The 20,600-nt window shown below is 61.1% G+C and overlaps 1 protein-coding gene across 6 annotated transcripts in view; it reads right to left on the bottom strand.

Moving 5' to 3' along the window:
• Positions 1–1,657: 1,657 nt before the first annotated feature.
• KDM4B (lysine demethylase 4B) overlaps positions 1,658–20,600 on the bottom strand; it is a 122,415-nt gene continuing 103,472 nt past the window's right edge. For 2 of the 6 annotated variants that reach the window (XM_032465848.1, XM_032465849.1), the window contains 12 exons: positions 17,052–17,506; positions 16,637–16,757; positions 14,505–14,683; positions 12,032–12,254; positions 10,407–10,483; positions 10,067–10,122; positions 9,835–9,943; positions 6,017–6,202; positions 5,772–5,936; positions 5,169–5,288; positions 4,568–4,660; positions 1,658–3,527 (listed from right to left, as the gene is read on the bottom strand). In XM_032465848.1, coding sequence (XP_032321739.1) covers positions 3,351–3,527; positions 4,568–4,660; positions 5,169–5,288; positions 5,772–5,936; positions 6,017–6,202; positions 9,835–9,943; positions 10,067–10,122; positions 10,407–10,483; positions 12,032–12,254; positions 14,505–14,683; positions 16,637–16,757; positions 17,052–17,506 — 1,961 coding nt within the window. In that variant the 3' untranslated portion in view covers positions 1,658–3,350. Of the gene's footprint in view, positions 3,528–4,567; positions 4,661–5,168; positions 5,308–5,771; positions 5,937–6,016; positions 6,203–9,834; positions 9,944–10,066; positions 10,123–10,406; positions 10,484–12,031; positions 12,274–14,504; positions 14,684–16,636; positions 16,758–17,051; positions 17,507–20,600 lie in introns of those variants that run through there. The other 4 variants (XM_032465847.1, XM_032465846.1, XM_032465850.1 and 1 more) reach the window with 3 other exon arrangements.

Below are 20,600 nucleotides of genomic sequence, written 5' to 3' on the forward strand. Positions count from 1 at the left end.
TGTCTCAGCCCTGGCCTCAGACCACGACAGCCTGTCCCAAACTGCCTTCCCATTTTGCGACGTTTCCAGAGAGTGCTGGGAACAGCGGGCCGTCTGCAGCCGGGCTGAGACCACCTGGGTCAGTCGCTCACGCACTGCTGTCTGCAGCCCCCTCCTTGGGACCAAGGGCTGACCGTATCTACCAGGCCCCAGCCAGGCTCAGAGGATGCTGACCGGCCCAGTCAATGCCGCGGGGCCCCCTCCCCACCTCCCCTTGGCAGACGGGGGAACTGGGTCTGTGAGGGTGCTGCAGGCAGCATCTCCCTGAAAGGGGGTCTGAGAGGTGGGGCGAGGGTGGCAGCGGCTGGATGGAGATTTCGTCAAAGAAAATCTGCTCAGGACACAGCATCCTGCAAGGATGCCCATTCTTCAAGAAGAAAAACAGGCCCAGAAGGGGCACCCCAGGTCCACAGCCCACATCCCATGCTCTTGGCTTCCCCATATCACTGCACTGTGTGGACAGCCCAGGCCCACCTGTCCAGTAAGTACCTCTCGTCAAGGCCCTCCCCTGACCCGAGGCCCCGTGTCCAGCCGGGTACCTTCATGTGGGGGGGGCTGTGCTCACATCTGAGCTGCTGGCCTCTCCTCACCCCAGCCTGCCCCTCCCAGGTCATGGCAAAGTCATCTTTTGAAGTGCTCAGGGCAGGCCCCTCTGCCCTGGGCCCCTAGGTCACACCTTGCCCCACAGTCTGCTCTCCCCTCAGTAGCCAGAGGGCATCTATGAGCACCTGCATCAGGTCCTGCTAACCTCTGCCCACAGCCCTCCAGGGCTCCCACCTCCTTCAAGGTAGAAGCCAGAGTCCTCCCCACGGCCCACAAGGCCCCGCACAACCTGCTCCTGTCTCCTCCCTGCCCTCACCTCCTCTTCCTCTTCTAGTCACTCTGCTCCAGCCACACAGCCCTCCTTGCTGTTCCTCCAGCACACCAGGCACAGTCCTGCCCCAGGACCTTTCCACAAGCGGTGCCTCAAGATGTCCCAGGGCTCACCCCTCATCTTCTTCAGGGCTCCCTGTTCTTTGTATCACAGTTGACATTCCATGTGTTTTACCTACTGTTTACCTTTCCCACCGGTGTCAGCTCCTGGTGGGCGGGGGTCAGACCTACTTCGATGGTCCTGTATTCCCAGTCCTGGCTGGACGAGTGACACAGCCATGAATACAGGGCCTAGCTTCATTCCATGGCGACACCCCACTGTCTCGCATGCCCAGTGGCTGCCCACCACAAAATATGCTCCCCAGCTCAGATGTCACAAGGCTGGGTTGAGGAAGGGAGGGCAAGGGGAGAGGGTGGCCGGCTGGCCCTTGACAAGCAAGGGGTCAGACAGAGTCCCGCCCAGCTGTCTTGCAGAGGCGACCTGCTTGCCACAGCCACCTCTGCCAAGGCCCACCTGAGATGGGGACCCGACAGCCTCTGGGGAGGGTCTGTGTGGACACAAGCTTCAGATGTCCAGCTCCAAAGAACGCTTCCTCCTCCCTGGAGGCTGGGAGCAGAGGCTGCAGGGCCAGGCCCAGCTCCTCCTCTGGAGAGGCCCCACGCCTGTTCCGTCCTGGAGGGGCAATGCGAGCCCACCCCCACCCGGGGACCACCTGCCGCCAGAAATGAAGACACTGCAACAACCTGGAGCTGTAACTCGCAGTGCTCACGAGCCTTTAATTCATTATGAACCTAGAGGCAGGGGAATTAGGCAAAAATACAGCGCATCCTTAATCTCGGGTGGGAAAAAAAATCAGGATGGGTGGGGTTTTACTGTTTTTCATTTTTGAACATAGACACAGATATATCTTGGTGGGGAGAGTGTGCGCTTCCCTTCACCGGGCTGCCCCCCGTCTGCACAAGTTGTCCGGGAACCCATGACCAGCGGACGGGGTGCCGCCCAGAGGGACCGGCCATGGGGCTGGCCCTCCCGCCCCACCCGGGCTGCAGAGGCGGCTGCCCGCTTCTTTTTATTCTCTTTACAATATAAATAGCATTTTCAAACTACATATGAACATAGTGACAGCGCTGGGGGGGGGCTGCTGCATGCAGAGGGAACCCCCACATTTCACTGACTCCCCTCGCACCCCCCCCACCCCGCCCGCCCGTCCAGGGCACCTGCCTCTCCCCCTACCAAGGAAGGGTCTCGCCACTTTCCTTACACAGTTCTCTCTGGCCTGGCAACCGGTAGAGCCTCTTTTTCAAATTTTTCGGGTTTTTTTTTAATACAAATTATGCTCTCAATATCTCTGCAGGGAACAGGGGGGTGGGCTGAGCCAGCTCCCTCGTTCCCAGGCCCAGGGCCAAGTTGCACATTTTCACCCGGAAATTCAGCCCACACCTCATAAGAGGCAGCTTTCCTTTGAGCTGAAAGCAGCAACACTTTCTCATGCTCTCTTTCCTGGACACATGAATCCACGCATCGCAGAGGGGACCCAGAATGCCGCCAGCCCCTCAGGGTTGGGGAAGAGCCCCTCCACACAGGGCCACAGCTAGACCCCCAAGGGCCACCCACCCAAGGCCTCAGCTAGGAATGGTCCTCCGAGGGGAAGAAGCAGAAGATGGAGCCACCATTTATTTTGCAAAGGCCCCCCCGGCAGACGGGGAGGCCACCCAGGGAGCTGCCGGCCTCCTCCCGCTGGGCGCGGGCAGCCGAAGAGGCCATGCCAGCCGCCCAGACCTTCTCGATCTCTTGATCAACCGGGAGAGCTAGTGATCCCCGGCGCCACCGTCCTGGGTCCCCGGGCATCTGGCCCTCGCCTCCCCTGGCCCCAGGCCCGCAGCGCATCCCCGCCGCTCACAGACCAGGGAGGCCGGAGAGCGCCACAAACAAAAAGACGAGCTGCTTCCATCTCCCGCAGTTATGCCGGTTCTGAGAAAAAGGACATTTTGTTTTGTTTTGATTTGTTTTGTTTCGAAAGCCACAAATCTAGAAAACAACTTTGGGGATTTTTTTCCTTTTCTTTCCTTTTTTTCTTGCATTTTTTTTTAAACAATAGGTATTTATAGAAAGAACGTCACAAAGGTGATTTATGTACAGAAGTCACAATCTCAAAGGCTGCTCAGGAGGCAGGCAATGCAGTAGCACCTTTTCGAGAAGAAGAGCTTACGTGGTTTACGAATCTGGGTCGTCGGGGTGGCGCGTGTCCCCGCAGGCCCCCAGAGCCCGCGTGGCCCTGCTCCCTGAGTCCGGGGGCGCGTGCGGCGTCCTGCTTGCTCCTGTCGCCGAGGTAGCCTCTCAGGCCGGGGAGGCGAGGACAGGGATTCACAGCAAGCAAATGCCAGGGCCCACCGCGCCTGCCTTGCTGGGCCGAGGGGTGGCCAGGCGGCCGGCTGTCCTAGAAGGGGGCTCCGGGCCGGCACTGCGCCTGCAGGAGGCTCTCCATGAAGGCCAGGTAGTCCGGGTTCCGCCCCGAGTCCTCCGCGGCGCGAGGGGTACCCACCCGCGGGCGCTTGGCAGCCTTCACCTCCTCTCCCGAGAAGGCGCTTTCCTGCGGAGCCCCCGTGCTGACCGACTGCAGGAGACCAGACAGCACAGGGGTTAGTGCGGGGGGGGGGTGCTGTGGACTGAAGGTCCCCACCACAGCCCTACATTGAAGCCCCCCACCCCCGTGTGATGGCATCAGGAGCCGGGCCTCTGGAAGGTGATTAGGTCATGAGCGTGGGGCCCTCGTGAGTGAGGTCAGTGACCTTATAAAGGGACCCCTTTTTGCTCTCTCTCTCTCCCCACCGCGTGAGGACACAAGATGGCTGTCTGCAGATCAGCACCCAGCCAGCATCTGCCGGTGCCTTGATCTTGGACGTCCAGCCTCCAGGACTGTGGGAAATAGTGTTTGCTGTTTAAGCCGCCCAGTCTGCAGTATTTGGTTACAGCAGCCAGAACAGACTGAAACGGGGGCTCTGCTCGCTGAGGGCTTTGCTGGAGAATGTGCCGGCCCTGCTGGAGACAATGGCCCCGGGCCACCGTCCCTCAGCCGCCGACCTTCTGACCTTCTGAGAGATAGGTCTCACTGGGACAGCTCCTCCTGCCTTGGCATGAACCCCCATCTTATCCTGTGAGGGAGCCCCCCAGCAGGTGGAGAAGGGGCCCTAACCTCCCAGTCACTGGCCCCTAGCAGAACGGGTGCCCAGGCTGGCCTGTCCCACTGACAGCCGTGCCATCCACAGAGGGCGGGAGGCCAGGCGCGCACAAGGCTGTTCATCTGCTGGCTGCGCCCTGCCGTCTCCAAGTAAACCTCATGTCTGAGACCCCCCCACCCGCTTGACTCAGCTCTTCCACCCACGGCCACAGCCCCTGCCCCTCAAAACCTTGCCTTTGGATTAAACATGAAAGAAAGAACACAGTGAAAGGCCGAGAGACAAGCCCATTCCTCTTGGTACCGCCAACCTGCAGCTCAGATCCCTGTTCAGTCCCTGCCGTCTCCTCCCCGCTCACCGCCCCTCCCACCCCAGAACAGGCAAAAGCAGAGATGGGAGGTCGAGGCCACCTGCATGGGCCACTTCCTGGGCCCAGTAAGGGCTCCTGGGGGCACCCCCCCCCCACTCAGCCACTCACCAGCCGCGACCGGACCCTCTTGGGCAGCTCCTCGTCCAGGGTGAAGATGTCCCCACGCTTCACCGTCAGCTGAGACCCGTCTTCGAACTCCACCTGCCAAGGGGACGCCGCTCAGCCCGAGACTCTGCACCCGCCCTGCAGGTGTCCCTGCTCACCCGCCACCCACCGGCCCCACCCAGCAGGAGGCCTCAGGAAGCAGCACAGGGTCAGAGCCACCATCTTGTTGCTGGGATACGGGGAGTTTCTTCTAAGAGTCCACATTTTTCAATAATCTCTCTTCCACAGTCATGGGAAGAAACTCACAGTCGACTTGAGTTTTTAAAAGTCAGAGGCACTGGACTGTCCATTTAAAAACGGCTAAAACAGTAAAGTTTCTGTTACATATGTCCTACCACACACACACACACACACACACACACACACACACACACACACAAATTCCCCGGGGAGACACCTCTGAAGGGTAAAACAGCAGACCGTCGGAGGCCACACAGCTTGTGCTGACCATCTCAGCCAGCAGGCCAAGGCCACCATCCCCAGTGGGGCCTCTCCAGGGCCCCGCCCCAGCCCTGTCCCTGTCCCTGGGAAACAGGACCCTCACCTGGTAGATGTGACTGGTCACGGATGAAATGAACTTGGCCCTGTAGATGTTGCCGTCAGTCCACCGGAGCTCGACAAACTCCCCCTCGGGCGGGGGTCCCAGCCGGGCACAGTCTCTACTCTGTAGAGGGAAGGACAGGCTGGAGGTGAGGGGCACCCTAGGGCTCTGTTCCCATGCTTGCCGGCACTAAGAAAGGTCCACTTGGTAGATTTTGCAGCCAGGAGGACAGCAGCGTGCTCTGCTTGGACCGACAAGGCAAGCTGTGGGCCGGTGCCCGGGGACCGCAGCCACCCCAGCCCTTCTGCAGGCGTTATCTAGACGGGCCACGTTCTCTGCTGTTTCTGCACAAGCAGGTGGTATTTTCCAGGGACAGACCTACAGCCTGGGCCTGTCCAGCAGGGACACAGGTGACCCTGACAGCAGAGGACCCTGTGTGAAGGATCCGGCCACCTCTGGGCTTCCTAAGGGCAGCGCCTGCCCTGTGCCCACTCCACCCCTGCCTCGCCCCCGCCCCCGCCCACCACGCCCCGCCCCCACCCATCCCCCCGCCCCACCCTGCCCTCTGACCCTGGCCCTGCCCCCACCCCACCCCCAGAGGCTCACAGTGATGCTCTCTGGGTACAGGTTGTCACTGTAGGACCCGTCGTCAAAGTTCACTTCGTAGAAGGTCTGTGTGGTGGCGCCAATGACTCGGCACCGGTAGTAGAGCCCGTTTCGGTTCTTGGTGATGACAACCTGGCCTAAGGACACGGCCCTCAGGACCTGGACCTGGGGGTAAAGGGGGTGTCAGAGCATGGGTGGCGGGTAGGCGGGCCGGAGGGCAGGGCAGGGGGCGGGCAGGCACTCACATTGTGGCCCCCCGACTTGTGCTTGAAGCAGGTGATGGAGACAACGTAGGGCCAGTCGTCTGGCTCCATGAGGACCCCGGCGGCGTGGGCGCAGGTTACGTGGAAGGAGGTGGAGCAATGCTCGCAGGAGCACTGGATGCAGGCACCAGACACCTTCTTCATCCTTTTCCGGCAGTACACACATTTCTGGGGGGACATGGGCCATGGAAATGGGGCTCCAGCCAGCACCTCTGCCCTCTGGGGCCAGAAGCCTCCTTATGGGGTACCCAGGTCTGTCCTTTGGGAATGACTCCCAGACCCAGGGTGGGAATATGGAGGCTGGACAGCAAGCCCTGGATGGGGGCATCCTGGGAGAACCCCACAGAGGTCCCCTTGGCCGGGAGTCTTGACCACTGTTTAGACCCCCCCCAACCCCCCGCCAGGCCCCCCAACTCAGGAGCACTTCCTGTACTCTTTTCCACCCATTCCTCCACAGAGCTGCCTGGAACAGGCACCAAAAAATAAGTAAGTAAATAAATAAAAATCACACATGGGAACACGACTCAGCCGTGAACAGGAGAGCAGCACTGCCGCCCACTGCCATGTGGACGGACCCTGAGAGCATGATGCTCAGTGAGAGAAGCAGACACAGAAGGACACGCAGTGCGTGATTTCATGGATGTGAAACGTCCAGAACAGGCCAGTCCACAGACACAGGAAGTGGGTTAGTGGTTGTTAGGGGCTGGGAGAGGGGCTGGGGGTGGGGTAACTGCAATGGGACGGGGTTTCTTTCTGGGGTGATGCAAACATTCTGGAACTAGATAGAGGCAATGGTTGCCTTATTGTGAATATACTAAAAGCCACTGAAATGTTCCCTTTAAAATAGGAGACTTTATCTTAATTTTGAAAAAAAGGTGCTGCAGTGTAGCCCCTTCCTAGGAAGGGGCAGAGGGCCCACCAGGTGGGAACACCCTGCCCAGGCCCACCTGCTCTGCTAGGCATCAGTTCCCAGGCCCAGGCCCAGCCGCCGCTAGGCAGCCACCAGCCTGTCCCTCTGGGCATTTAATAAGCTGCCCTTATCACTATTAACCATGTTCAAAAGCCAGGCAAGCCCCACAGCAAAGGCGCTGCAGGAATGAGGACCCAGGATCGATGGCAGTGAGAGCTCATTATTAAACTGTCGATGCCTGATCTGCCCACCTACAGGGACAGGCGCAGACACACAACATGGCCCTCGAGGACTGGGCCTCTGCATGGCTCCACAGGGACCGGAAGGCAGAGAACAGGCGTCTAGAGACAGGGCCGCGACCCCACGGCTGAGGCCCAGGAGAAGACCGAAGGTTCACCCCAGCCTGTGTGGTGGCTCGTTATCCTCTTTCCCTGTTGTGAGGACGTGGGCACCACCCCGGCCACCATCTGTCAGCGGCCGAGCGCAGGGCTGCCTTAAGGGTGCGTCCTGTGTCTGGGTCTCCCTCACTGGAGGCTGTGAGTTTGAGGACGGGGTGCAGGGTGTCTGTAGAGAGCAGCGGCCAGGAGGAGGCTGAGGGCCACAGTGGGCGTGCCGTTGGCCATGGAGGCCACCCCTGCCTGCAGATGCTAATGAGGCATGGAGTCCGACGTCTCGGGCCTGTCCCCATCCCGTGCCCTCTGCCCGCCTGCCCACCCGCTGTGGCAAAAGCCCACCTTTCCCCCCATCAGGACCTGAAACGGGCCCCGGGGCCGATGAGACAGGCAGAACAGGTTCAAGGCGGCCTGGGTCAGTCCCCACTCACCAGGACCCCCAGGCACCCAGAGCCGGCAGCCAGGGAGTCACAGGGACAAATGGATGCGCGGATGCCCAGGAGTGACCGTCTGGAGCCTGCGGCCTGCGCGTGGCTGCAGGCAGGCAGGTGGGTGGCCGGGCAAGCAGGAGTTAACCACTGGCTTCCTTGCACGGCTCCATTAGTCAGTATAAGTGAACCTCGTGTAAAAGGATTTTTAATTCATCGTTACAAGTGCCGGTAATGAAGAGGCTGCAAGCTGGAAATGTCAGATGATCCATAAAGCGTCTGGGAGGGAGGATCTATCCCAGTGCCGCGTGCCATCACTCCACCTGAATAATGAGGCCTTTCACACCCACGCTCCTGGAGGAATCACCCTGCTCCCTGACTGAGGCCCCCTCCCCTCCCATGCTGCCCACTCAGCCCTGCCCAGGGGCCGCACAACTGTGGGCTCCGCGGTGGGTGTCTCTGCTCCTTCATGGGGACGCCCCACCAGGCTCGCTGCCCACAGCCCCGTTTCTCTACCTCCTGCTCACTGGAGGGGAACACCAGTACTGCCGTACTGCCCCCCCGGCAGCTGGGAAATCAGCCCGGCAGGAAAAGCAGCCAAGATGCTGTACTGTCCCCCTGGCCAAGTACCCAGCTCCCAGAGGCCACAAGACACATCCTGTCTCCCCCATGTCACCCCCATGTCCCCAGCAAGGTCATTTGCAAACTCACAGACGATGATGACCTGAGAGCAGGTGCTGGTGCTCAGACGGCACGATCAGCGCTTTCCTGGTTGGCCCAGTTCACTGCACAGGGGACCATCAGCAGCTCCATTTTATGGAAGGGAAGGCTGGGGTACAGAGAGGTCAAGTAACCTGTCCGAAATCACACAGCCAGCCAGTGGCCAAACCGGGTATAGAAGCCAGCGCTTGTTCACCATCTGCCAACTGTCCACTGCTCCAAAGGCCACAGCAAAATGAATGTTACCAGCAAAAGCAGGAGGCGTGAGCCTTGTAAGGCCACACCTGCTCAAGGATGGCTGTGCTCCTTAGATGGCAAGTGCAGCCTGCAGCAAGAGGCACCAGTTACGGAACTCTAACAACTCAAGAGCAAATACACCAACAGCCCAGTTAAAAGCTGGGCAAAGGACTTAAAACAGCCATTTCTCTGAGGAAAACATACAAATGGCCAACAGGTACACGAACAGATGCTCAATATCACTAATCATCTGGAAAGTGCAAATCAAAACCACCTGTTAGAACTGCTATCATCACGAAGACAAGAGACAACAAGCGTTGGTGAGGATGTGGAGAAAAGGGACCCCTCCTGCACTGTTGGTGGGAATGTCAACTGGTGCAGCCGCTGTGGAGAACAGTGTGTGGAGGTTCCTCAAAAAATTAAAAATGGAACTGCCCAATGATCTGGCAATCCTACTCCTAGATATTTATCTGAAGGAAACAAAACCACTGTCTTGAAAAGATATCTGTACCCCTATGTTCACTGCAGCATCGTTTACAAGATAGCTAAGACCTGGAAACAACCTAAAGATCTGTCAGCAGATGAAGGGATAAAGAAGATGTGTAGAAATACAGTGGAATATTATTCAGCCATGAAAAAGGAGATCCTGCCATTTGCAACAACATGAATGGACGCTGAGGATATTACGCCCAGAGAAATAAGCGAAACACAGAAGGCCATGTGGTGCGTGATTCCACTTCCACGAGGAATTTAAAACAAACTCACAGAAGCAGGGAGAAGAGGGGTGGTTGCAGGGGTTGGGGGGAGGGGAAACAGTTGCTATTTAACATGTATGAACTTTCAGGTATGCACATTGAAGATGTTCTAAGGCCCTGCTGTATGAGCACTGTGACTGTATTGTGTATTTAATATTTTGTTTGGCATTAGAGTTCAGGTTAAGCATGAAAGAACAGGACAGAGTGCGGGCGGCGGCTTCCACTGTGTGAAAAGGTGGAAACAGAGACCAGGAGAGTGCCTTGCTTTCCCCCAGGCACCTCCGTGCCTATTCAAAGTCATCAGCTAGCTCCCTGACAGCGACCCTGCACCCCTGGGGCGGGACTCCAGGGCCCCTACCAGCTTCCACCGCTGCTCAGGGATGGCGCTGATGTCCACGGGGTGGCGCTCCATCACGTTCAGGAACCGCACTTCAGGGACCGCAATGGCGCAGATCACGTGGATCCACCTGGGGTCAAGCGAGTGGGGTCAGGGAGTCATGTGTACACCCTGTCCCCACCCCAGGGTTAGGCCCACGGGACCTCATCTGAATCACCCGGCTGGACACCCCCAGGAGAGGCCCTCCACACACCTCCGGTCAGTCGTCATCTGCAGGGCTCCTCCCCGGAGGTTACACAGGCAGCACTCCTGCGGGAACCAGACAGCCGCGTGGTGAGGGGTGTGCAGGCCGAGGCCGCCCGCCTGCTGCTCCGGGACCTGGTCCGTCCCCTGCCCGCAGTCCTTACATTTCAAACTAGCGGCCATGGAAGTGAAGGGCTGGGAGTGCGTCGGGCTCCACCCGAGACCCAGGGAGGAGAGGCCACCAGCCCAAGGTCACCCTGCAGGATCGGGCGAGCCCAGGGCCCAGGCCCAGCTCCCCCACGGGCTGTGACGACTTTCAGAGCACCACCCCAGCTGCAGGGGCGAGTTACCGCAGTCCAGGCGTGGGCCGCGCACCGGGAACACGTCCAGCCCTCGTTGACCAGCTCAGGGCGGATGCCGTAGCAACCTGGAAGACAGGGACAGGCGACCTCAGTCACCGCGGCTGCATGCGGGCTGACGGGGCCCCAGGGTGCGGCTGCGGTACTGAGGGTAACTGCTCTCACCAGCCGCTCTACCTTAATCCAGGCCACTGCACACAGAGCCGCAGGGAATCTGGAAACAGACGTGGGGAAGGAGAGCAGGCCCCCCATGCAGGAGAACACACCCCAACCCTGGCCTGGGAGGCCTGCTGAGCTGAGAGTGGGGGAAAGTGGCCGGGAGGTTGTGTGATAGAGCAAAGCGGGCCTCAGGGAGCCTGGGTCAAGCGGAGGGCAGCGGAGCCGGGTGGTGGAAGCGCTACTTCTGCACACACAGTCGGAGGTTCTGGGTTACCAAGGTGGTTGGCTCTGGGACGTGGTCCCAGCTTACAAATGGGAAGAGGGCAGGGAGGAGGGCAGAGGGCCACACCCCTGAGCCAGCACAGAAGGCACCTCCCACTCCACAGCTCTGTCTCACCCGGGGTCAGAGCACTGTAGGGCCCCTCAGCCAGCCAGGGCTCATCCCCCAACAAACAAGCTCTGCGAGCTGGAGTGGGCATTGGCCAGTGCCCAGGGGTCCCCAGTGGAAGCACAGGGAGAAAGCAGGGCACCAGAAAGGGGCTCTGTGTCCCCACAGAGGCCCTGGGGGACAGCAAGGTGCCGTGACTGGCCCCCTGCTCTGTCCCCTGGGGCACTCAGCCAGGGTTGGGCCTGGGGGCCCCAGGCTCCTGAAGGCTCCCCCTTCCTTCCAGCACCAGGTCTCAGGGCAGACGCCTGTGCCCAGCCTTCTGCCTCCCAAGGGCAGTGAGGGCAGCTCCTCTCCCCCTGTGTGGCTGGACCTCAGGTGCCCTGAGAGCAGCGGGGTGGTAGGCTCAGCCGCTGCCACCCCCCCTCACCCTGGGAGCGTGTCTCATAGCCAGGCCCAGCCGGGCAGAGCACACAGGCTCCAGCCAGGAGACAAAGTGAGCTCTGGGCAGTCCTCCGCGGGGGTGGACATCAGACAGATCTACGGCAGCTTCTTCCACGGGCTGCACATGAAATTAAAGTGGCCCCAGAAAGCTTCCTTCTCATCCTGGGAACTCAGTCTCCCAAACGATGCCCAGCCCCACCCAGGCCCAAGAAAGGGACAGACATCCATCTCTGTCTCAGGCTACGGTCAGGCCTTCAGGATTTGGGGGAGGGTAGTCACCAATGGTAGAGATAAATCAGACCCCTTGACCATTCTAGAATCTCAGTTTTACCATAAATTCCAATCCTGGACCCAAAGCGGCGTTCAAAAGCATCTCAGCCCTTGCAGGGAGGGCAGGCCTCGGCAGAACCGTCCAGAAGGAGGCTGACCAGGCGGGCCCACCTTGGCCAGGGGGAAGGGCAAGATGTCTGCCCCCAAAGGTCAAGACCCCCACCCCATGATGCCAGGTCCTGCTGTAGGCACCAGGAAGCAGCCAAAGGAAGGGGCTTCCTGGACTCAGGCAGTGAAGCAGGGCTGCAGACCTCACAGCTCCCCTCCTGCCACAGCCCCCCGCAGGCCCGGCACTCACTGGCATGGACCTGCAGGCAGCACTTGGCACAGGCGATCAGCGGGCTGGTTCCATCGTCCCCGATGTAGGAGTTGGCGGGGAGCGGCTCTGTGTTCTCGCCACTGGAGGTGAAGCACATCTCCGGGATCAGCGGCCGCGTCTTCTGGCCGCTTTTGGAAGGCGATGTGGCCAAGGGACCCTCCCCGAGCGAGGCCTGGGGCATCTCCTTCTCTGTCTGTAGGGACTGCAGGAAGGGGCGCCACCTTCAGGGGAGAGCCCAGGGTTGGGTGGGGGGTGGGCATCCTTCTCTGTCCCCTGCCTGCCCCTCAGCAGCCGCCGTCCCCAAGCACACTCCTGGCCTGCTCCTCGCTGGACTAGCACTCCAACCAGGACACCTGCAGCTGCTTCATGACGGGTGTCCCGGATGCACAATCCCAGCCCCTAACCCTGCTTTGGAAGCCCCAGAGATCCTCCCCAAAGACAGATCCTGTTCCATCCGCCCCCCAATCCCTCCCACTTAGGGTTACGTCCAGACGCAGCACAGACATCACCCTGCTGCCCTTGTCCCTCTTGTACTGCCCCTGGCTCGCCCAGCTCCAGCCACACAAACCTCCTCGTGGTTCCTCCAACATCCCAGATGCCAGGCCTGGTCCTGCCCCAGGGCCTTTGCACACCTGTTCCTGCTGCCTGGGGTGCTCAGATCTCTGCTCAGGTGTGCTCTGAACACCGCCCAGCCCAAATGAACAGTGGCCTCCAGGCCTTCACCTCTCCTGTCTGTCCTTGTGGTCCTGACCATCACCTGACGCCATGTTATCTGTGTATCTTTGTGGGGCATCTCGCCACCTCTGACGGGCACCTCATGCTGGCTGCACCCTAGTCCTCCCCAAGCCCCTCAGATCTGATCACATGAAAAGACTGATGAAAACGCCCTGCCCACATCACCAGGATCCAGCAACCCTGGACCTGTCACAGGATGGTGGGGCTCCCAGACGTGCCTCCCCAGTACCCAGAGTTATGGGAGGGCTCTGCCCTGCTCCTGGCAGAAGGAAAGAGCTTACTGGGGACCATCAGCCTGGTGCACTGTGGGGGAGGGGCACCTTGGATTAGGGGACTGGCTGGTTTCCTAACAGGCAGAATGTTCAGCCACAGCCCTCCCCACGATGTGTGACAAGTGAGGCCTGGTTCCTGACTCTGGGGACTCCGGACGGCAGAAGCGGCAGCCCCGAGAGGCCCACTGGTACCATGGGCATGATTAAATTGCGTCACAATGCTTCACTTAGCAACTGGGATTAATGAGATTCGCCTCCTAAGCTGGCATTCCCAGCACTGAATCCCAGCAGCACTGAGGACGGTGGCGCCTGGAGAAGACGTCTGGACGTTATGTCTCATTTGCTTCTGTAACCACATGCTGAATCGCTGGACAGCAGGTCCAGGCAGCTCTGAGAGGCAAGGCCCTTGACATACGGGGCACAGACCTCGAACAGCTCAGCAAATGCATGGAAAACACCAGGTACTAGGCTAGGATCTGAGGACCCCAGAGCAAGTGAGATCTGGCCCTATCCTCCAGGGGCTGATAAGCAGAGGGCAGGAGTGAGAGCAGAGGTGGGCAGAGGAGCCCCAGGGGCATGCCAGAGTCAGCCTAGGACAGTGGTCCAAGAAGACTTCCTGGAAGAGGTGGCAGCTGAGTGGACACAAAGAATGAACAGAAATCCACCTGGCACAGCATGGAGCTGAGTGGATGTGTGGGAGATGCTGGGGGGCGGCAGCACGGAGCGTGCTATGTGGGGGGCAGATATCACCCAGGTATCACAGGAGACGATGGCCGTGGGGCACGTGTCGAGGCCGGGGCCTGTGATGAGCCTGGCAGGGTTTCCAGCCGGGCGATGCACAGCTGTGGTGGGTGCTAACAGGAAGGGCAGAAGGCAGGCAGGAAAAAAGGGCTGGAAAGCAGGCAGCGGTCAGGGCCGGGAGAGGGGGATGAGGAGGAAACAGGTTAAGAAGGAAACCGGGAAGATCTGGTGGTGGATGGCACAGGGCCGAGTGTGGGAAGAGGCCAGGCTCACAGCTTGGGACAGATTAGGGGGTTGCGTCCGGGCCAGGCCACACGGGGCTCTCCGCCCATCCCCAGCCCGCCGTTGCCAGCCCCACCCTGGTCAGGCTTCTAGACCCCTGTTTAAAGACACAGGCCCTTTCCCGCCCACACTGCCCCCCAGGCTGGGCTGAGGGACTTTCAGAGGACAGCCCTCTGTGATGCCTCCTTGAGATCCCCCATCCCCTTTCATGGCCCCATTTGTATGCATGTTAAGTTACCTTCCAGTGAAACTCATACCCGGGCTCTGTCCCTGCAGCCCTCACAGGGCCCTCAGCCCCGCAGCCCAGCTCTGCACTGAGCCCACTGCGGCCCCGATGGCCAGTGGGTTCAGGAGGGAAGGGTTCCCTTCAGGCAGAGCGAGCCTGGCACGGGCGGGGGCAGGGACCCTGGCGGCCGGCTCACCTGGCTGTACGGGTAGAAGAGGGTGCAGATGGCGCAGTAGGGCTCTGTCAGGGCAGCTGCCGCGTTGAACTTCCTCTCGGCCTGGAAGCTGGCCGACTTGTTCTTCCACTGCAGGGACAGCAAAGACCTCAAGGCCTCAGGGTCGCCCACGTCCTCGTCCCCAGAGAAAGGGAAGGCTTCTGCAGCAAAGCAGGAGTGGGGAGGAGCTTCAGCAACGTGGAAGCAACCCCACCCAGTGAGAGCTCACGGGGTGGGTCCCCACCTCACGGCCCCTGAGCCCCTCCGCAGGGAGGTGCCTTGGTCACCCCAGCTCAGGGCTGGTCCCTTCCAGGGACAGGAAATGGGGTGGCCAGGCCTCTGCAGGTCAGGCACAGACTCCCATGGGAGCTGGGCAGCGGCACCACCACCCCAACATCCTGTAAAATGGAAGCCACTGAGAGATGTCCCTCCTGCTCTGCCCACCTGTCACCAGCCTGGCCTATGCCGGCCTCAGTTCCCAGCCAGATCCCCTCGATCCCCCCACGTCCCATTCCTGCCTTTCCTGACACAGGGGCGCTGTCTGCCATGGTATGAGCATCAGCGGTCCCCCAGGAACCTGCAAGGCGCTCATTCCTGCGGCCCTGACCTTCACCGTGGCTGGGCCAGCATGGCTGGTACCACAGCCCTCCTAGCTGGAAGGCGAAGCCGCCTCATCGCAGAGGGACCACATCTCATCTTCCGCACGGTCCGTCCCGCACCAGGAGCTCCGGTCAGATCTCTGTGGCGCCTCTAGAACCTGCCTCATCCTTGCCCTCAAATTAGATTCAGAATGAAAGAAGCCACTCAGACGGTTTTCGAATTCCATGTGCATCATCAACTGAAGACTAAAGCAGAAGATGAAAAACTGGCTCAGCAGGACTTCTGCACGTGAGACAGCGACTCCGACTCTCGCTGAGTGTTAAACAGAAACTTCTCTGTCTCTGCCCCTTCAACTTCAGATGCCACAGCTTTTATTTCAGCTTCTTTCAGCCCACGGGCTCAGGCAGAAGAGTAACTCCTGCTGGGACCGGCCGCTCCCCAGCTGGGCAAGAACCTCCCGCAGAGGGGGAGCATCTACGGGGTGACGGCCGGGGACCGGGAGGTTTCCTCCAGCCACACAAGCAGCTTCCCACCACCCTGAGGCCACGCAGTGCTGTCTCCACGGACAGGCATGGGGGTGCAGGGCCAGGACGTCTGCCGGAAGTGGACTTGGAATTGGGCGAGTCCTCAGGCCAGGGAAGCCTCGTGCTGCTCTCGCCCTCAATCCGGTTCTCAAACCTCATCCCAGTGGGAGTGCCGGCACCTCCGGTGTCACACACAGCTGGGCACCCCAGGCGCCCCAGCTGTATGAGGAGCATCCTGCTCACCACCGCCTCTGCCCCTCTGCCTGCTCTGCGAACGTCCTGGAAGCCCAGGCATCTGAACAGATCCCGAGGCTGAGAGGATGAAGCACAGTCCTCACCCACCTGGAAGGCCAGGAGGGGACAGGAATGCACCGGGGCCATGGTGGCTATGCTGGGGGTTCTCAGGCAAGACTCTGCCGGCAGCATTTTCTCAGCTCTCACGGGAGGAGGCAGGGACAGAGGTTACAAGGAGAGCGCGAGAGCGTCACACCAGGAGGCTCGGGTGACCACTGGCCTCAGCATTTCTGGCATTCTTGGCCCTGCTATGTACCCAGCACCAGGCCACAGGCTTTCCAGGCCTCAGCTCCCTGCAGCTCCCTGGCAGGACCTCTCTGGGGGCCAGCAGACCCCATTTTACAGATGGGGAAACCGTGTCTCAGAAAGACAAATGGCACCACAGTCCCAAGCTCTGGGCAGTGGGTTAGGGTTTGAGCCCAGGCGGCTGCCCCGGCCCCTCAGGGGCCCTGTTGGACACTCCAGGCCCCGGGCGCCCAGCAGAGCAAACGAGGGCGGGGCAGAGGCTGGGGGCAGTCCTGGGGGCAGCTGAGTCCCGAGGCATTTGGGGAGAGGGTCTGAGGCTATGTGGGGGGGGGGGGCTGGGTCTGCTCCGGCCCTCAGCCAGTGGTGGCGGGAGTGAAGGGGGGCGGAGGGTGGGTGTGAGAGGAGGGGGCGCAGCCCGGGACCCAGCAGTCAAGGGACACCCCCACTCACCCTCGTCACTTGAGGCCTCCTGCTTGACCACGGACAGCGGGGACCGGGTGGGCGGCCGGCCCAGAGGGTGGCGCCGGCTCTTCTTGATCTCCATCTTCAACTTGGAAAAGGGCGACGGAGCCTAAAACAGCACAGGAAGCCTCTGTAGTGGGGGCTCTGGGGCTGGAGGCAGAGCCTGGTCCTTGGGGCGGAGGCAGGCTCAGAGGGACCTCAGTGCCCTCAGTGAGGGGGTGGGTGATGCAAGGCCCCAGGAAGGGGCAGCTGGGAGCCAGTGGTTTCTAAACCATGTATGTGCCGCTGGCCTCTGGGATGGGAGCCATAGGAGCCATTTAGGACAAGCAGGGCTTCGACCAGCACGTGGCAGCACGGGGACCCCTACCTCAGGGACCCTGGCCGGCACCTGCTGCGGCCCTACCTGCACCTCGCCAGCTCCGCTCTCCTCCTCGGGCCCTGTCAGCTCCATGGGGGCTGCCTGCTCCTTCCAGATGGGGCCCTTCTGGGCAAAGTGCTCAGAGGCCTGCTGGCAGGACACGCGGCCCTTGTCACCCGCCGCCGGGCCAGGCCGCGGCACCACGTACAGCATGGGGATGATGGGGCGCGGCTTCACCTCTGGCTCCTCACCAGGCACCTCAGGGGGCACCACATTGAGGGGCGGTGGCAGGGGGCTCTCCTCAGTGGCCTCAGGGCCGGGGGCTGGCACCAGGGGGTCCAGCAGGGGTGGCGGCCGCGGCGCCTCCTCGGTGGGGAACTGGGCAGGCAGGGGTGGTGGCAGCTGGGGCAGGAGCGGGTGGTGGGGGTGCGGGGGGCCGTAACTCTTCTTCCTCCGGTCGCTCTTGGCCTTGGTGGGCCGCAGCTTGTTCCTCCCATCCTCTGCAGGGAGAGAGCAGAGGCCAGTCAGAGGTGGGGGCCGGGGCACCCGAGGGGCCAGTGGCCCCCTTCAAGCCGTCTAGCCTGAGCGGAAGCCCGCTGGGGTGGTCGAGGGCCCCCTCTGGCCCAGATAGTCCTTCCCCCTAGGAACATGGGCTCCGGGCAGTTCTAACCACCACCAGGTCCCCCTGCCAGGCAGCCAAGCCGTGGAGCACAGTGCCTGGCCTCGGAGATCTGCCACGTGCTCAAAACACCTTCAGAAGCAGCTGGGAAGAAACCCGTTCTGAACAACCTTCCCAAGGGGTGGCAGGCAGAGGCAGGATTTGTTTTCTGTTCATGTATCTGAGTTTTCTCTATTTCTACAGTTTCAAAGACGAGCGGTTCCACTTAAGTGCAACAGAAGTGTCAGATGGGCCTGCAGGGCTGGGAACACCCTTGTGCCCCCGGGGCTGGAGAGGGGGAGGGGGGGGTTTCCTGACAGGTGACTGGGTTGGAGAGGAAGGTGGGCAGAGAGTGCCTTCTGCAGCACTTTAATTTGCATACGATGGATGTGCAGCTCAGCCAACAAACTGAGACCAGCGGTGTGGTCGGTGGAGTTCTGGTTGCCAAAGATGCCCGCACTGTAGCCCCTGGACTCGTGGACACGGAGCCTGGCATGGAAGCAGGGACCCGGCAGGTGGGATGGAGCAAGGGTCCTGGGGCCGGACCTCATGTACCAACAGGGATCCTTATAAGCAGAGGATCATTCTCAGCTGTGGCTGGGGGGAGCCAAGACAACAGAAGAAGGCAGAGATGCGCGTGGTGAGGATGGAGGGAGGGGCAGCGAGCAAGGGATGCGGTGCCTCTAGAAGCCGGAAAAGCCAAGAACTGACTCCCTGGAGCCTCCGGAGGGACCAGCCCTGCCCACATCTGGGTTTGCACCCAGTGGGACCCCTGCCAGACTCCTGACCCCCCAAAATTGTCAGAGAATAAGAGTGTCACTTACAGCCACTGGGGAGGAGCCTGGCCCACTCCCCAGGACCCCCTCCTGCCAGCACCTCATCAGCAGGTACTGGGCCAAGGAAAGTAGACAGACACTCCATAGACCAAGCTGCTTCTCCCTTACAGATGCTGGATTTGGATGGTCCCAGGACAAAAAGTCACCTCCCTGTCCCAGGAGATGTGGCGGGGAGAGACGTGGCGGGGAGAGACCTGGGAGGAGAGATGGGGGTGAGGAGATGTGGGGGGAACACTTCACACAATGCCTGGTAGCAGCAGCCCAGTCCCGGGAGGTGACCGAGGGCGCGGGAGATCAGGCCCTTCCCTGCCACTTCCACCTATTTATAGAAATTGCGCTGCCCAGAGCCCTGTCCTCCTTGTGTAAGAGACACTTTTGGATAAACAGCCTTATTCTCTAAGGAAGCTCAATACTCCCCCCTCCTTGCTGGCACGAACACACGAATGGAAGTCTAACCGGTGGGCTTCCCAGCCTCAGGACCGCAGATCCTGTGCGCTGCCCCTGGCCCCTTGCTCACGTCTCCCAGGCTCTGGGAAGGAGGGGGGCACAGCCAGAGGACCCTTTGAGGGGACTAGCCCAAGGCCAGGCAGGACAGCGGGGTGCCCGGGCTCTGTGCTCATGCCGTGGGAACCACCGCAGACCCAGGGCAGGATCACACCTGGAAAACCCCTCAGCTGGCCTGCCAGAAGAGGCCTCAAGATAGAACCCAGGGCGGTGACTCAGAAAGGGCTGAGGGTCTGAGCCGGGTCCTTCCCCAGCCCACAGGGCCTCTTGCCTCCTGAGGTGTGGGGCAGGCAGAATGACAGAGACCCCCCTGCCCTGCAGACGAGCCGAGGCCCTTTCTGGCACTTTTTTTGCAGGGAGTCATAGCCAAGAGTCTCTTCATGGACACATGTCACTGCCCTGTCAGCGCCCAGGGCCCCCACACTCCTCTCCCCTCGAAGTTCTCCCAGGGGAGAGCACTGGGCGCAGGACCGCTGCCTGGCTTAGAGACCCCGTCCCACCCAGCCTCAGCTAGACTGTCCTGGCCCCCGTGGTCTGGGCCGCTCCCACCAGCACCAAGTCCCTCCTGAGCAGAGCCCTGCCCAGCCCGGGGACATACTCGGTCTGAGAGTAAACACCAGCCCAGCCCGCCCCACCGCTCGCTGCTGGGCGCAGCAGCCTTGCTGTCCGGTCCTAAGGCCTCACGGGCTGCAGGGTCGCTCCCGGGTGAGGGAAGGGGAGTGACAGCAGCCTGCTGCAGGCGCCCTCCCCGGCCCTCAGGCAAGGTCCTGCCGGCTGTCTGCTCGGCCCGGCCCGGGAGGCAGGACAGCACTGTGGTGGGACCACATGCTCTGGAACCACCTTCATGGGGCCTGGCGCTGCCCCGCTGTCCCCCAGCTCCAGAGCTGCCTTCCCGCATTCTGCTTGGGGCCCGCCCAGGCTCAGGGCTGGGTGCGGGGGAGGCTGCCGGGCCATCCCAGGGCCAGGCCCCAGACAGCAGCTCTCACAGACCCTCGGTGTGGGAGCAGAGTGGGAACCCTGGCAGCCAGGTGGGACGGCAGCCCCCCCCCCCCCAGGCCAAGCGACACATCCACCAGCCCCGGCCCCTCTAGCCCCTCCCAGTCCCTGCAGAGCCCAGGCACCTCCCACCCTCTCTCCCTAGTCAGAGCGCCTCCTGGAGCAGCAGGACTCCCCCTCCGCCAACAGGAAACCAAGGCGCCTGACGCCATCGGTACACACACAGCTTCGCGGGACGTTAAGCTGGCATTAAAGGAAGTCTAGAAGCCGCTTTAAAATCTTCCACTCATTCCCTGGACGTGTTTGCTGTCTCCCCCAGCTGTGAGCACTTACTGTTTTGAGGCATTCAGAGTGACCTTCTCTTCCAGTGCTCGAGGGCTAGCTCCTGTCGGGCACACGGCTGCCTGGGCTGTGGCAGCCCCCCTCGATGCCCCAACGGGACCACTTTCTTTCTAGAGGGGCCAGCATTCCGGGTGGGCCCCCCAGTAACTAGGGCTTAGTCTCGGGGAATGTTTCTACAGGGGTAACTGTGCCTGCACCCAGACAGTGCCACGCGCTCTTCCCTCCTACCCGGCCACCCTGCCTCTCCATGTCTTGCCT

The sequence above is a fragment of the Camelus ferus genome, chromosome 22 (genome assembly GCF_009834535.1).
Source record: "Camelus ferus isolate YT-003-E chromosome 22, BCGSAC_Cfer_1.0, whole genome shotgun sequence".
In the NCBI taxonomy this organism is placed as follows: Eukaryota; Metazoa; Chordata; class Mammalia; order Artiodactyla; family Camelidae; genus Camelus; species Camelus ferus.